Source organism: Camelus ferus, chromosome 7 (assembly GCF_009834535.1).
Source record: "Camelus ferus isolate YT-003-E chromosome 7, BCGSAC_Cfer_1.0, whole genome shotgun sequence".
Taxonomy (NCBI): Eukaryota; Metazoa; Chordata; class Mammalia; order Artiodactyla; family Camelidae; genus Camelus; species Camelus ferus.
In genome coordinates this window covers 6405497-6420996 of record NC_045702.1, presented here as the reverse complement: position 1 = coordinate 6420996, position 15500 = coordinate 6405497, and the positions used below count along the sequence as shown (strand labels likewise).

The 15500-nt window shown below is 42.1% G+C and overlaps 1 protein-coding gene across 1 annotated transcript; it reads right to left on the bottom strand.

Annotated features, from left to right (window-relative positions):
- Nucleotides 1–230: 230 nt before the first annotated feature.
- Nucleotides 231–13693, bottom strand: ZNF786 (zinc finger protein 786). Its single transcript, XM_032483259.1, has 4 exons — nt 13558–13693; nt 7274–7400; nt 3812–3964; nt 231–2624 (listed from the first exon to the last, which is right to left on the bottom strand). The coding sequence occupies exons 1-4, from the start codon at nt 13573–13575 to the stop codon at nt 736–738; spliced, it is 2187 nt and encodes a 728-aa protein (XP_032339150.1). The 5' UTR covers nt 13576–13693; the 3' UTR covers nt 231–735.
- Nucleotides 13694–15500: the final 1807 nt, after the last annotated feature.

Genomic DNA, 15500 nt, shown 5'->3' with positions numbered 1-15500 from the left:
ATTCACTCTCCTAACTGCCAACAGCACCTGTATTCTGGAACTCCCAAATCTACTTCCTGTCCCAATCTCTTATCTAAACTCCAGTCCCATACATCTTAGCCCCTTCAGTGTTATTTTCCTCAACTCAGATTAACCAAATTTTGCTAAAATCATCAGCTTTTCCCTAAGGAGAACTATGCATAACTATGGAACCTGCTATGAAAACTCAGCATTCACGTAGATAGACAAACCATGATTCAAGAACTCATTTTATTGTTGTCAACTTCAAGATAAATGTCAAAACCAGATCCAACATTATACCAGGGCTGCAACAAAATTCTCTAGGTCAAACCCCCAGCTTATGATTATATTATGAAAAAAAGAAAAGTAGAATGGACGTTTAACAGTCACCCCACACTTTTAGTTTTGAGAACAGTACTGGAGGGATCTCCTGCTGCCGAAATTCAAGCTGGGAATTCAGTTAGCTTAGCACGAGGGGGAAAATTTCCTCTTAAGTCGTTCTTCCTTAAGGAAGAACAAATACCTCTTTTTATCAATGGATAGGAAATATAACTGGTGTTGTTTTATACGAGAGAAGCCTTTGTGTTTTCTCATATTTCTAACCCGTACTACGTTCTTGCTCCAAAAGGGGCCCGTTTCTAAAACTCGTCTACCAGATTTCGCTGTTGGCTGCGGCGGCTGTGGATTACCGGGCAACATGAACTCCACTGAAAGCTCTGGGCGCCGTGCTCTGCCTCAACTCCAGTCAGCCTCGATCATTGCAAACAGTTGGCTGAGCCTTTTCTTAACGTCAGGCTCACTGGGGGTGCGACAGGATTTTGTATGCACTCTGATGTGTTCGGCAAGTTTCGACTTGTAAATGAAGCCCTTGCCACAGTCTGCGCAGGAGAACGGCCTCTCGGGCCTGTGGATGCGCTGGTGCCGTAGCATGTGTCCCCTTTCCCGGAAGCTTTTACCGCACTCGGGGCAGCGGAAAGGCCTCTCCCCGGTGTGCAGGCCTTGGTGGCTGAGCAGCTGTGCCTTCAGGCGGAAACTCTTGTCGCATTTGGGGCACTGGAAAGGCTTCTCGCCTGTGTGCGTCCGGACGTGCTCCACGAGTTTGGACTGCTTGGCGAAGCCCTTGCCGCACTCGCAGGAGAACGGCATCTGGCCGCCGTGCAGCAGCCGGTGCGCCTTCATGTCGGCCTTCACGCGGTAGCGCTTGCCGCAGTCGGGGCACGGGAAGGGCCGCTCGCCCGTATGCAGGCGCTGGTGGCTCCGCAGTTGCCCCTTGAGGCGGAAGCGGCGGCCGCAGTCGGGGCAGCCGAAAGGCCTCTCGCCGCTGTGCACGCGGAAGTGCTCCGCCAGCTTGGACGGCCGCGTGAAGCCCTTGCCGCACTCCCCGCACTGGAAGGGCCGCTCGCGGCTGTGCGTGCGCTGGTGCGCCTTGAGGATGCCCTTCAGGCGGAAGCTCTTGCTGCACTCGGGGCAGCGGAAGGGCCGCTCGCCGCTGTGCACTCGCAGGTGCTCGCGCAGCTTGCACGGGTGAGCGAAGCCGCGGCCGCACTCGCCACAACTGAACGGCCTCTCGCCGCCGTGCCGGAGTCGGTGGGCCCGCAGCCGGCTCCTCAGCCGGAAGCCCAGGCCGCACTCCGGGCACGGGAAGGGCTTCTCGTCCGGGTGCGGCCGCCGGTGGCACCTTATCAGCGGCCCGCGCCGGCGGAAGGCCTGGCCGCACTCGGCGCACGGGAAAGGCCGCTCAGCGCCGGGCACCTGGGCGAGGTCCGCGAGCCTGCGCTGCTGGGAGAAGCGCCGGCCGCACGTGCCGCAGGAGAACGGCGTCTCCTCGCCGGGGCTGGGCTCTAGAGCCTCTGGGCCCACCGTCCGGCGGCCGCGCTCTTCGCCGGCTTGTCTCGGGTCCGGCTTCTTCCCCGATCGCGGGTGCGGGGTCTCGGCCTTCTCGGAGGAGGCCCCAGCGCCCTCTTTCCAGGACACTGGCATCTCCGCTCTGGGCGAACTCTGCGGGGTGCTCTGGTCATCGCCCGGGCACGGGGAAGGCCTCGCCCCCTCCCACAGGGCCGGGTGGCCGAACTGGGTCCGCTCGGGCGGGAAGCACACTTTACACTCTGGACCCTGCAGTGGGCTCTCCCCTGCGTGGACCGCCAGGTGGCGGAGCAAACACTGCTTCCAGTGGAAGCCCCGCCCACACTCTGGAGAGCGGAAGTGCCTCTGTCCCCGAGGGATGCTCTGCGGCTGCTGCGTGTCCGCCTGTTTGCTGAACTGCTTCCAGGCCCCATATGGCAGGCCCCTCGAGTGGTTCCTCTGGTGCTGCTCTAAGAGGTTCTTCTTCCAAAAGCTTTCCCCGCAAACGGGGCAAAGGTGCAGGAGGCCCACCCAGGAGGAGATTTCCTGGAAGCCTGGGAGACCCAGGGTCCTGGGACTCGGGACTCCTTCCGGGGAGCTGTAAACTATTGAGATCAGGGTCCGTGTATCACGTCTGTGTGGTCTCAGGAGGTTGACAGCTTGGTCAAGCCTGAAGGAAACATCACTTTTTCCGAATAAGGGTTCAGAGAAACACTGGCTCTGAAGAGGATCTACTTGGGAATGGCGATGAGCTTCTCCTGAACTAACAGCTTGCTGGCTTCCTGAAATTGAAAACAAAAATTCGGTCAGTATTCCAGTCTATAGCATGACTAAGGTTGATATCGCCAGTAGCAGTGACCTAAGGAGGCCCGGGAGCCCAGCTTCCACTGAACTAAACCAGCAGCTCCGTTTCAGTGGGGGTCAATTTCATGACCAGGAGTTTTGTGAAACTAAACTAAACAGACCTATCTTAGAACAATATTGAAAAGAGGATAACATAGGTCACAAATACAGGGTCTGAGCTCTGAAATCAGACTGGATTCAAATCCCACCTGCTCACAGTGCAACTTTTGTCAAGTTAATCTCTGGCTTCAGTTTCTTCTGCAGAAACGTGGGAGCAGTGGTACACAAGATTGTTGCGTTAATGTGTGGAAAGTGTTTAGCGTGGGACTGGCATGCTGCATGTGCTCTGTAAATGTTCACCATTATTATGACCTCAGGACCACCAGACTTGTCCCATTTTGATATGCAGACATTCCTGGAGTCAAGAAATGATGCCAGCAGTGTTAATGACAGACCCTGGATAACACCATGGTTCCATTTGATCCACAAGCTGTCCTAAGACCAGATGTTCCTCCCTCCTCACCCCTATTCCTACCAACCATACAAAAAGGTTTCTTGGAAGAATTGGTAATAGTTAAAAGTGAGATAATCTGTAAAGAAAAACTCTTCCTTTGCCGAAAGAAACAGCTAAAAACTGAACAGTTAACAAGATTTCTTGGAATGATACTCCCTTAGACTTCTCTTTCCATGCTTTAATGCTGACTCTTAAGAATTCCACAGACTCTCCCATCATGACAAGAAACAAGAGGAGTCTCTGATTCCCTCGCCACCTACTATTAAGAATGGCTCATATTTACTGAACTCTGTGTTGCAAGGTATCATCTTAGTTTACATACATTAACCCATTTAACCCTATAATGTAGGTATTTTTATCATCTTTGTTTTATAGGTCAGGAAATTGAAATGCTAAGAGGTTAAATAATTTGCCCCAGGTTACCCAGAAAAGGTAAGATCCAGACTAAGGATCCAGAACCCACGATCCTCACTACTATGCTTTACTGCCTTTCTCTAGAATATACCAGACGTTAAGCCTCAGTCCACTCAAACAGGAAGTCCAGATCAGAGAACTGGAACTAAGAACCCTGAAAGTGATGTAAGGACAGGGCCCTGATTTCTTAATACTCACCCCAAAACAGCTGTTCCTCAGTAACTGGATCAAAATGCACATCAGCAGAGGGGCAAATTACATTTCCTGATCTCTGTGATTCTCCCCAATTCCTGAAGAGCTCTCTCCCCTGTTCAATCCAGGATATTAGTTCTGGTTTGGGAAGTCCATCATCTGTACAGAGAAGTCAGACAGGGTAGTTTGGTTTCCTTAAGCACTAAATTTAAAGCACAATGAGTTGTTTTAAATTTCTCAAATTTACTACTGGGAAAATGTATGAGAAGAGATGTTAAAAAATAGATTATAGGTTTACACAAAGAGGAGCAAAACTGCCCACACATTATAACTAAGCTTCTTAATCTACCTGGACCTGTTAGATGAGTTGTTTGTTTGTTTATTTTTGCATAAGTTGTGTTTTAATTTTGTCTTGGTCCCCATATATATAGCAATGCTGTATTTTGTCATGGGTTTCTTAAAACTCATCAGCGTTCTGCTTTGAGAATGGTGGCCAACCCTTGAGGCAACTGGAGATATCACGGGAATAGGAGTGTACAAAAAATAAGAACTGGGATGACTGTCCTAGGAAATTTCAAAGCGGGTAGCTCAACTAAAATATTCTGAGGAGTACTTCTGGTGACAATGCTAATCACAACCTAAAACACAGCCGAGTTCTGCTAGAATAGAAGGGGTTGCCATGAATGAAATGAACAAATGAAAATAGTTACAAGATGCTCTAATATATGACGCTGTTCCCCTGTAGGAAATGTTTATGTATTTTCAAGTAAAACTTTCTTTCAAGAATATATATTTCACAGAAGCAAAAGTATGCTTCACGGGTTGCTCAAAAGAGATTGGTAGATGATCCAGATCAGAGAAAGAGGATAAGCCAGGTAGTGCATTAGGGATGAAATGTCAGAGTGGTACAGGACATGGGAGACTGCTCACACTGTTCCAGAGTCCTCATCAGCCCTCAGAAATCTGACTTCAGCCCCAAAAGAATTTCAAGGCTGTGCTCATGAAAAAAGGAATCACTATCTTTTATTTAAATCCATATACCTATTCTCAGTCTTCACCCTAGCTAAATGAACTCCTGGCATCTTTTAAAATAAAAGCATTTTTCCAAAAAAATTAAATTAAGAAAACAAGTCCATTTACAGCAACATCAAAAAGAATAAAATACTTAGAAATAAATTTAATAAAAGAAATGTAAGACTTGCACAATAAAAATCATAAATGTTGCTGAAAGAAATATTTAAAGTCCTAATTAAGTGGAATGATATCCCACGTTCATACACTGGAAGACCTGTATTGTTAAGATGACAGTATTCCCAAACCCCATCTACCTATTTTTTTTTTCCTGCAGAAATTGACAAGTGGAGCCTAAAGCAATGGTAATCAAAATGGTATGGTACTGGGGAGGGGAGGGTATATAGCTCTAGTGGTAGTGTGCATGCTTAGCATGCACAAGATCCTGGGTTCAATCCCCAGTACCTCCATTAAGAATAAATAAATAAAAAACCCTAATCCCCCCTGCAAAAAAAAAAAAAAAAGAATTTGCAAATTTAAATAACAGTGAAATTAAAACAAACAAACAAAAAACCTGGTATGGTACTGGCATAAGGACAGATATACAGATCAATGAAACAGAATTGAGAATCCAGAAAGAAATTCTGACATTCATGGTCAATTGCTTTTCCAAAAGGATGCCAAGATAATTCAGAAGGGGAAAGAACAGTATTTTCAGCAAATAGTGTTGGGACAATTGGACATCCATATGCAAAAGAAGCTGGATACCTTTCTCACACCATGTAAAAAATTAACTCAAACATATCAAAAAAGGGGAAAAAGGATCAAAGACCTAAAATAAACACTAAAACAATAAAACTCTTAGAAGTAAAAATAGGAGGGAATCTTTGTGACTTTGGATTAGGCAATGGTTTCTTAAATATGACACCAAAAGCTCAAGTAACTAAAGAAAAAATAAACTGGACTTCATCAAAACTTAAAAATTTTGATTCAGAGGACACCATCAACAAGTGAACAGACAACCCAAGAAGCAGAGAAAATATCTGCAAATCATATATCTGATAAGAGTCCAATATTCAGAATAGAGAACGCTTATAACTTAACAATAAAAAGACAAATAGCTCACTTCAAAAATGAGCATAGTATTTGAACAGACATTTCTCCAAAGAAGATATAAAAATGAAAAGATGATCAACATGATTAAGCATTAAGGAAATGTAAGTCAAAAAAAAAAAAAAAAAGGAAATGCAAATCAAAACCAGTGATATACCACTTCACATCCATTTGCTCTTGATGCTTGGAACGCTTTTTGGGTGGCATAGAGTTAATGACATACAATTATATTTCTTCTTCTATAGATTCAGTTACTTTAATTGGTTCTTCAGTAACAGTGAAAATAATGTCATGTCTTGGATTGATGTTTTAGAAACAATCTATAGAGACTGGAAAACTTAACCATGGAAATGGAACAGAATATAAGTATTAGAAACTTTGCAATATAAAGGAAGTGGTATGGCTGTCAGAAGCTGGCAGAAGTGGAGGGAATACAGGAGAAATAATTACCTTATCTTTACATACTGAAGGAATCAAGAGATATGAAGTTGAACATGACCTAGAAATTTATTATTTAAATTATAAAAGTAGCCAACAGAGGCATGAAAAATCTGGGGAGAAGGAAGGGATAGAAGAGGGACAGTATAAGTGAGTGAAAGCCTCATTTTTCATAGTAAGGCGTTAATGCTGCCTAAACTAGATAAACTAAGAAATATAGGTGTAAGTGTGACAGATTGAAGGAAACCACAGTAAGAACTAAAATAGAAATGGTTAGAAGTGGTTGCCTTTGAGGGGTAAGAATGAAGCGAGACACTTTTATCACTCATTTTGATGCTTCTCTGAACAGATTGATTTTTTAATAATCATGTTTAATAATAAAAATGTAAAGACCAAATAAACAAAAAGACTAAATAGAACATCATTACCATAATCACACAGAAACAACTCTGGCTAAACCTGTCAGTGTATAGCCTTCTGAAATCTCATTTCAGGGAAAAATAGTATTGGGTTTTCTGAGGCATATGGACACCACCGTTAAAGTGGACAAGTAGGGACGCCCTAGGTTAAAGATATATGGGGTACTTTATGGATTTGGGCTAGATATGTGTCTATCTGCAAAATCATGGCAACCTGTGAGTATGTGGTGACTAAAAGTCCTGACAAGTATTTATTGTTGCCTCTGACCACCTTATATTACACTATCACAAATATTCCCATGTACAGTGTCTACCCTTGAGTAAGGATTAGCAATGCTTACAGATATTAACAAAAGACTCTGGGGTAAAAATACCTGAGTGAATTTCTGAGAAATCTGGCTGGCTGACAAACAGGAGTATCGAGTGAATGAGACCACTAACAGGACCCAGTTCCATGACTTACCCCACAAAGTTAAACACTTCTTACCTAGAGAAACAAGAATCTCATAATTGGTTCTCATTACTTGCTTGTAAAGCTCCTTCTGCCATGCCTCTAGACCACACCATTCTTGCTCCGAGAAATAAATGGCAACATCTTCAAATGTCAGAGGTAACTGGAATTATAGACATAATACGTATATAGTCATAACTGTTTCTAAATGACTCCAGTTCCTTCTCATCAATTTAGAAGAGTTTCGTGGAGGACAATGTTTTTGTCTGTTAGGCAGCTGCTTCCTTGGGAAATGCTCCAATCATGTGGCTCTGTTGGTACCACGACCACCCCTTCCACTTGTTTCTCTGTGCTTGTTCCAGACCTATGCATATGTACAGTACAGAACATTTTCATTTTTCTTCTTCTTTTTTTAAACAAAAATGGGAGCAAATCACTGTAAATTCTTTCACTTAATATGTCACAGACATCTTTCCAGGTCAATTTATAGCAGCAAAATCTTTTCATTTTTGGTAAGCTGCATTATATTCTATGGGTAAATACACCCCACTGATGGGACATATATTATTCCCACTTCCTTTATAAATTATCAACAATGCTCTCATATACTTCCTTAGTGGTTTTACTTCTGCAGGAAAAGGCTAAAAAGTAAAAAGGAGGACTAAATCAAAGAGTGTAAACATTTTCATTTTACGAGACATGACTAGATTGCCTTACAAAAAGAATCCAGCATTTTTACCCTTGCTAATGAGAACTTACCTCTTTACACCTTTGCCAGCACAGGATGTTCTTAAACTTTATTTATTTAGTTGTTTATTGACCAACATGATGGGTAAAAACTGTATTTCATTGTTTTAATTTGCATTAATTTGCAAGGCTTTTCATATTTCGGAGGGGGGTTTCCACATAACTTTGTGCATGCCTGTTCACATCCTTTGCTCAAGGTTTTAGTGGGCCCTTATAATTTTTTTGAGCTTTTTTTTTTTTTTACAATTTATTTGGGGGGGAGGTAATTAGGTTATTTATTTATAGTGGCAGTACTGGGGATTGAACCCAGAACCCTGTGCATGTTAGGCAGGCACTGTACCACTGAACTATACCTTCCCCACAGCCCTTGTAGTTTGAATTCACTTTCTTACATTAGGGTTAATAATCCTTTGGTTAATCCTTTGACATTTTCTCCCAGTTTATCATTTGTATTTTGACTTTATGTTCTGCCAAAGAGAACATTTTTACCCTTTCGTTAAAACCTGTGAATCTTTTCCATATTGCTTCCTGTTTTACTTTCATTTTGTACACACCACAATCAAAAAATTACACAAATATTCTGTTTATTTTTACATTTAGATTTGCAATTTAATTCTACAGGTGATACTGGCATCTTTATTTATATATATGTAGATAGCCAATCACAGGACCCTATTAAATACACATTCTTTCTCCTGACCTTCAACCTTTGCATATATTAGATTTTCTTGTTTGTACATACTGTATTACACCATCTATACGTATCTGATTGCACAGAACGTATGCAATGTTGTAAGTCTTCCCTACCCCTATTTTCTGTGAATTACTGTTGTGAACTTTTGGAATATTTATTCTTCCTTAAAAACTCTAAAACTCAGTCCTACACTCCTCCCTTCTGAGAAGCAAACATTACGATGAATGTGGTAACTTCTCAGTTCATGTTTTTAACTTTTTAACACAAGGTATATCTATAAATAATATACAGTATTTGCCTTGTCTTTTATACACAAATGCTTTATTATACAGTAATCTGCATTTTTCATTCCTTATTTTGAGATCTGTCCATCTTGATATGCATAGAACTGACTTATCTTAACTTTGTATAGTGTTCCATTGTCTGCATGTCACAATTTTTATTCCATTCTTTTATCCATTGACCACTTGTTTTTTGTGCCATGAATTGCCTGTTCATACCCTTTGCCTATATTTTTTACTGGGTCACTTGTTCTTTCATTTCTAGGATTTCTTTATACAATTTATATATTGATTAATTGTTAACATTAGGTTATAAATACTTTCTCCTAGTGTATCACTTATCTTTTATTTATGCTGTCTTGTACATGAATACTCAGCTGTGACACAAATGTATTAATCTTTTCTTAGGTCATTTTGCTTTTTGTGTTTTAAGAAATGTTTTTCTATACCAAAGTTGCAAAGTTACCCTACATTTCCTTCCAAAAGGCTGGAGTTTTACTTTTCATGTTCAGATTTAATTTATCTGGAATGTGATTTTTTTATGGTATACAACAGTGACCTACCTTAATGTTTTTTTCCAAATAGAAAAGTCAATTGTCCCAACACCACTTTTTGAAGTTCTCTGTATTTAGTTTCCTAGGGCTGCTGTAGCAAAGTACCACAAACCTGATAGCTTAAAACAATAAAAATTTATTCTCTCATAGTTCTGGTGGCTAGAACGCTGAAATCAAAGTGTCAACAGAGCCATGCTCTCTCTGAAGCCTCTAAGGGAGGACCTGTTCCGTAACGTTCCCTCCACTTCTGGTGGTGACTGTTGATACTTGGCTTTCCTTGGTTTGAGGCTGCACAGCTCCAGTCTCTGCCTCCACTGTCGCAAGGGCTCCTCTCTTTGTGTCTGGGTCTCCGTGTCTCTTATCCAGATATCAATTATACTGGATGAAATACCTGCCCTACCCCAGTCTGATCTCCTCTTAACCAAGGATATCTGCAGCAACCCTACTTCTAAATAAGGTCACAATCTGAGGCTCCAGGAAGGACATGTATTTCACGGAGACACTATTCAGCCCAGTACAGTCTGTTCTGGGGCCCTCTTTCAGTTTCTACTGCTCCCTGTGTGTATCCCAGCACAAAACAGTACTGAATTAATTCTAGAGATTTATAGTAAATTTTATTATCTGCTAGGGCAATTTCCCCTGTTATTCCTTTTCAGAATTGTATTTTTGACCTTTATTTTTCCAAATGAAATTTAGAAATTGTTCATCTCATTCACAAAAATCTTACTGCCATTTTGATGAAGCCACAATAGATTTATACATTGACTTGGAGGAAAAGTATCACCTTTACTATGTTTAGTCTTCCCAAACATAGGCATGATTTATCTCCCATTTACAGGCATAGCTCATTTTATTTTGCTTTTCAGATATTGCATTGTTTACAAATTGAAGGTCTGTGTGGAACAAGTCTGTTGGTGTCATTTTTCCAATAGCACTTGTTCATTTCATGTCTCTGTCACATTTTAGTAATTCTCACAACATTTCAAACCTTTTCATTACTATTATATTTGTTACGGTGATCTGTGATCAGCGATCTTTAATGTTACTATTGTAATTGTTTTGGGGCACCATGAACCACGCCTATAAAAGATGGCAAACTTAATCGATAAATGTGTGTGTTCTGACTGCTCCAGTGACTGGTCATTACCCCCTCACTCTCCCTCTCTTTGGGCCTCCCTATTCCCTGAGACAGAGCAATATTGAAATTAGGCAACTTAATAACCCTACATTATTAAGCGTTCAAGTGAACATTAAAATGGCCTCTAAGTGTTCAAGTGAGAGGAATAGTCACACATCCCTCACTTTAAATCAAAAGCTAGAAATAATTAGGCTTAGTGAGGAAGGTGTGGTGGAAGCTGAGACAGGCTGAAAGCTAGCCCTCTTGCACCAGTTAGCCAAGTTGTAATTGCAAAGGAAAAGTTTTTGAAGGAAATTAAAGTGCTACGTCAGTGAACACACTAATGATAAGAAAGAAAAACAGCCTCACTGCTGATACAAAGAAAGTTTTAGTGTTCTGGATAGAAGATTAAACCAGCCACAAATATTCCTTTAAGCCAAAGCCTCATCCAGAGCAAGGCCCTAACTCTCTTCAATTCAATGAAGGCTGAGAGAGGTAAGGAAGCTGCAGAAGAAAACTGTGAAACTAGCAGAGGGCGGTTCATGAGGTTGAAGGAAAGAAGCTGTCTCCTAAGCATAAAAGAACAAGGTAAAGTAGCAAGTGCGGATGTAGAAGCTGCAAAATGAGGGTGGCTACGCTAAATAATGGCTTTTTCAATGTAGGCAAAACAGCCTAATATTGGAGGAAGATATCATCTAGGACTTCCATAGCTAGAGAGGAAAAGTCAATGCTTGGCTTCAAAGCATCAAAGGACAGGCTGACTCTCTTGGGAGCTAAATGCAGCTGGTGCCTTTAAATCGAAGCCAACACTCATTTACCATCCCGAAAATCCTAAAGCCCCTAACAATCATGCTAAATCGACTCTGCCTGTGCTCTAGAAAGGGAACAACATAGCCTAGATAACAGCACATCTGTTTACAACATGGTTTACTATTTTAAGCTCACTGTTGAGATCTACTGCTCAGGAAAAAAGATTCCTCTCAAAATATTATTTCTCATTGACAATGCACTTGGTTACCCGAGACCTCTAATGGTGATGTACAAGGTTAATGTTGTTTTCCTGTTAACACAACATCCATTCTGCAGCCCATGGATCAAGGAGTCATTTTAAGTCTTATAATTTAAGAAATAACATTTCATAAGGCTATAGCTGTCACGGATGGTGATTCCTTGGAAGGATCTGGGCAAAGTCAATTGAAAGCCTTCTGGAAGGATTTATCCTTCTAGATGCCATGAAGAACACCCAAGATTCACGGGAAGAGGTCGAAATATCAACATTAATAGGAGTTTGGAAGAAGCTGATTCCCGCCTTCATGGATGACTTTGAGAGGTTCAAGACTTCAGTGAAGAAAGCAACTGCAAATGTGGTGGAAACAGCAAGAGAACTAGAATTAGAAGTGGAGCCTGAAGATGTGACTGATTTGCTGCAACCTCATGATGAAATAGATGAGGAGCTGCTTCTTATCAATGAGCAAAGACAGAGGTTCCTCCAGATGGAATATACTCCTGGTGAAGATGCCATTTAGATTGATGAAATGACAACAAAGGATTTCAAAAATTACATTTTAAAATTAATGTTGATAATTAACTTATCAACATTAGTTGATAAAGCAGTGGCAGGGTTCGAGATGACTGACTCCAATTCTGACAGAAGTTCTACTGTGGGTAAAATGCTATTAAACAGCATTGAATGCTACAGAGAAATCGTTTCTGAAAGGAAGAGTGAATCAATGCAGCAAACTGCACTGTTACTTCAAGAAATTGCCACAGCCACCCCAGCCTTCAGCAACCATCACCCTGATCAGCCAGCAGCTGTCAACATAAGAGTTAACACCATCTACCAGCAAAAAGGTTACAACTTGCTGAAGGCTCAGATGATGGTCAGCATTTTCAGCCATAAACTACCTTTAAGTAAGGTATGTCATTGCTTTTTTAGACATGCTACTACACACTTAACAGACTACAGTATAGGTAAACATAACTTTAATATGCACTGGGGCTGGGGAGGGTATAGCTCAAGTGGTAGAGCACATGCTTAGCATACACAACGTCCTGGGTTCAATCCCCAATACCACCCCTAAAATTAAATTAAAAAACCTAATTACCCCCACCCCACAAAATGTACTGGGAAACCAGAAAATTTCTGACTCACTTTACTGTGATATTTACTTTACTGCAGTGGTCTTTAACTGACCCCAAAATATCCCTGAGGTATGCCTGTATTTACAGTTTTCGCCATAAAAATGCTGCATATCCTTTGTATATTTAATTTTAGGAATTATGCCTTTGTTGACATTGTTAATGGTATTTTAAAAGTAATGATCTCATGAATTCATTTAGTAGTTAGTAAAACTGCTCAATATGTAAGTTTATAAAATACAAAACCATAATACCTCGACTTCAACAAAACACTAAATAAGCAAATACTGTGTCCCCTACTTAGGTTTTTATATCCTCTTCTATTCCCTCCAACGTGTCCTCCTTTCTTCCACTCAACACAACCTTCAACATGTTAGTGTAAAATTCTGACCTCTAAGCCCCTCCCAACCATCACTTCAGCCACTCGGAATCTTCAATCTTTTAAAACACTTGTGTTAATTTCAGCAACTATACTATAAAACGAATTGAACTGTGACACCCATCGCCGACCCCAGCCCAGTTTTGATCCTTTCCCTCTTCCGCCCCCGAAACAGTCTCCGCCGGTTCCCCGCTCGGCTTTGTTCAGAGGTTTAGCCACGATGGAGCCCCAAGAGCGGCGATCACCGGCTCGGTCCAGGGTCCATACCCTACACCCGGGACATAACGCGACCCTCAGACCCCGCCCCCCACCCCGTCCGCCAGCGCCCCGCGAGGACCCCAGGAGGCAGGCCCGCCGAGCCAGAACCCGAGAACCCGCCCTGAGCTCGGTGCGGGAGAGCCCCTCTTACCGGAGCCGGCTCGGCCATGGCCCTTCTCAGTCCCGCCGGCCCCGGCCCCAGTTCCTGCCACGCAGAGCGTGTAGGCCGCCCAACAGCACCTCCCGCACCGGGGTCTTGCGCTCCGCCCCGCCCCGCAGGCCCAGCCCGGGCGTGGTGCACGCTGGGACTCGCGGCCGCTCCGCCGCACAGCGCCCCTTGCGGCCGGGAGGAGCGAGCGCCACCCGGCGGTTACTGCCCGCGCTGTGCAGTCGGGCGGTAACCAACTCTCGCACTCTCTTTAGGGACCCAGGGGAGGGAGACGGAGATGGAGTTAGAGGAGGAAATGCAGAGTCAGCTACAAATGGATGGAGAGAAGCCTCGCTCCTCGCTGAGACGGAGACAGTGAGAGGGAGTGCAGAGGTTTGGTTCCTACCCGAAGTCGACCCCAGTCAAGGATTAGATTTAAGGAGCCCTGTGTGGCGTTCCCAGAAATCAAGTGGGAGATGAGAAATTAGGCGCATTAACGAGCAGGTTCCCCTTGTGGGCAACTGGGATTCCATCCTACTGGGGACTCTGAGAGGGTGCAGACCATTCCTCAGAATTATCCTGCCAAGGGCGAGGGGGCCGGGTATGCATCCTCAGGAAGTCAGGCAGAGGCATGGGTTGACCCCATGGACTTAAATTAGGAGTTTGACTCATAGTCTAGACCATCCAAAAAATAGTCTACAACCTAAATATGAAATGGATCCTAAATTTGCTCTGTCTTTCACTCTTAAGCAGCCGGTGTGGCTGAACTGCTTAGATATGTGTAATTGCTATCCCTACCTTAAAACGTTTTCTTAACAAACATTATTATATACATAAACAACAATGAAGCAAAAAATTTAAGTTAAAGTATAGTTGATGTATAATATATAAATTGCAGGTGTACGATATAGTGTTTCACAATTTTTAAAGGTTATCCTCCATTTATAGCTACTATAAATTATTTGCTATGTTACCCATGTTGTACAATATGACCTGTAGCTTATTTTATACCGAATAGTTTGTACCTCATAATCGTCTGCCCCTATGTTGCCCCTTCCTCCTTCCCTCTCCCCACTGGTAACCACTAGTTTGTTCTCTATATCTGAGTCTGCCTCCTTTTTGTTATAGTCACTAGTTTTTTGTATTTTTTAGATTCCGCATATAAGTAATATCATACAGTATGTCTTTATCTGACTTATTTCACTTAGCATAATGTCCTCCAAGTCAATCCATGTTGCTGTAAATGGCAAACTTTCATTCTTTTTATGCCTGAGTAGTAGTCCATTGTATATAGACACCACTTCTTCTTTGTCCATTCATCTGTTCATGGACACAGGTAGCTTCTATATCATGACAATTGTAAATAATGCTGCTGTGAACATTGGGGTGCATGTATCTTTTCAAACTAGTGTTTTTATTTATCTGCTTATTTATTTTTACATATATACCCAGGAGTTGGATTGTTGGATCATATGGTAGTTCTAGTTTTACTTTCTTGAAGAACCTCCACGCTGTTTTCCACAGTGGCTGCACCAATTTACATTCCCACCAACAGTGTACAAGGGTTCCCTTTTCTCCACATCTGTGCCAATGTTTGTTATTTGTGTTCTTTTAAAAATATATTATTTATTTATTTTAATTTTTAATTGAAGTATAGTTGATTTACAATGTTATGTTAGTTTTGGGTGTACAGAAAAGTGATTCATATATTCTTTTTCAGATTCTTTTCCATTATAGTTTATTACAAGGCACTGAATATAGTTTCCTGTGCTATACAGTAGGTCCTTGTTGTTTATTTTATATATAGTAGTATGTCTATGTTGATCCCAAACTTCTAATTTATCCTTCCCCTTGCCTTCCCATTTTGGTAACCATATATCTATGAATCTGTTTCTGTTTTGTACACAAGTTCATTTGTGTCATCTTTTTAGATTCCACATATAAGT

Bases quoted from the DNA above. Each gene is read 5' to 3' on its own strand.
- ZNF786 (XM_032483259.1), bottom strand. The intron at 3,965-7,273 runs GTAAGAAGTGTT...TTCTCTGTACAG, and splicing joins TGAGATTCTTGTTTCTCTAG to ATGATGGACTTCCCAAACCA. The intron at 2,625-3,811 runs GTGAGTATTAAG...TTTCAATTTCAG, and splicing joins TGAGGAACAGCTGTTTTGGG to GAAGCCAGCAAGCTGTTAGT.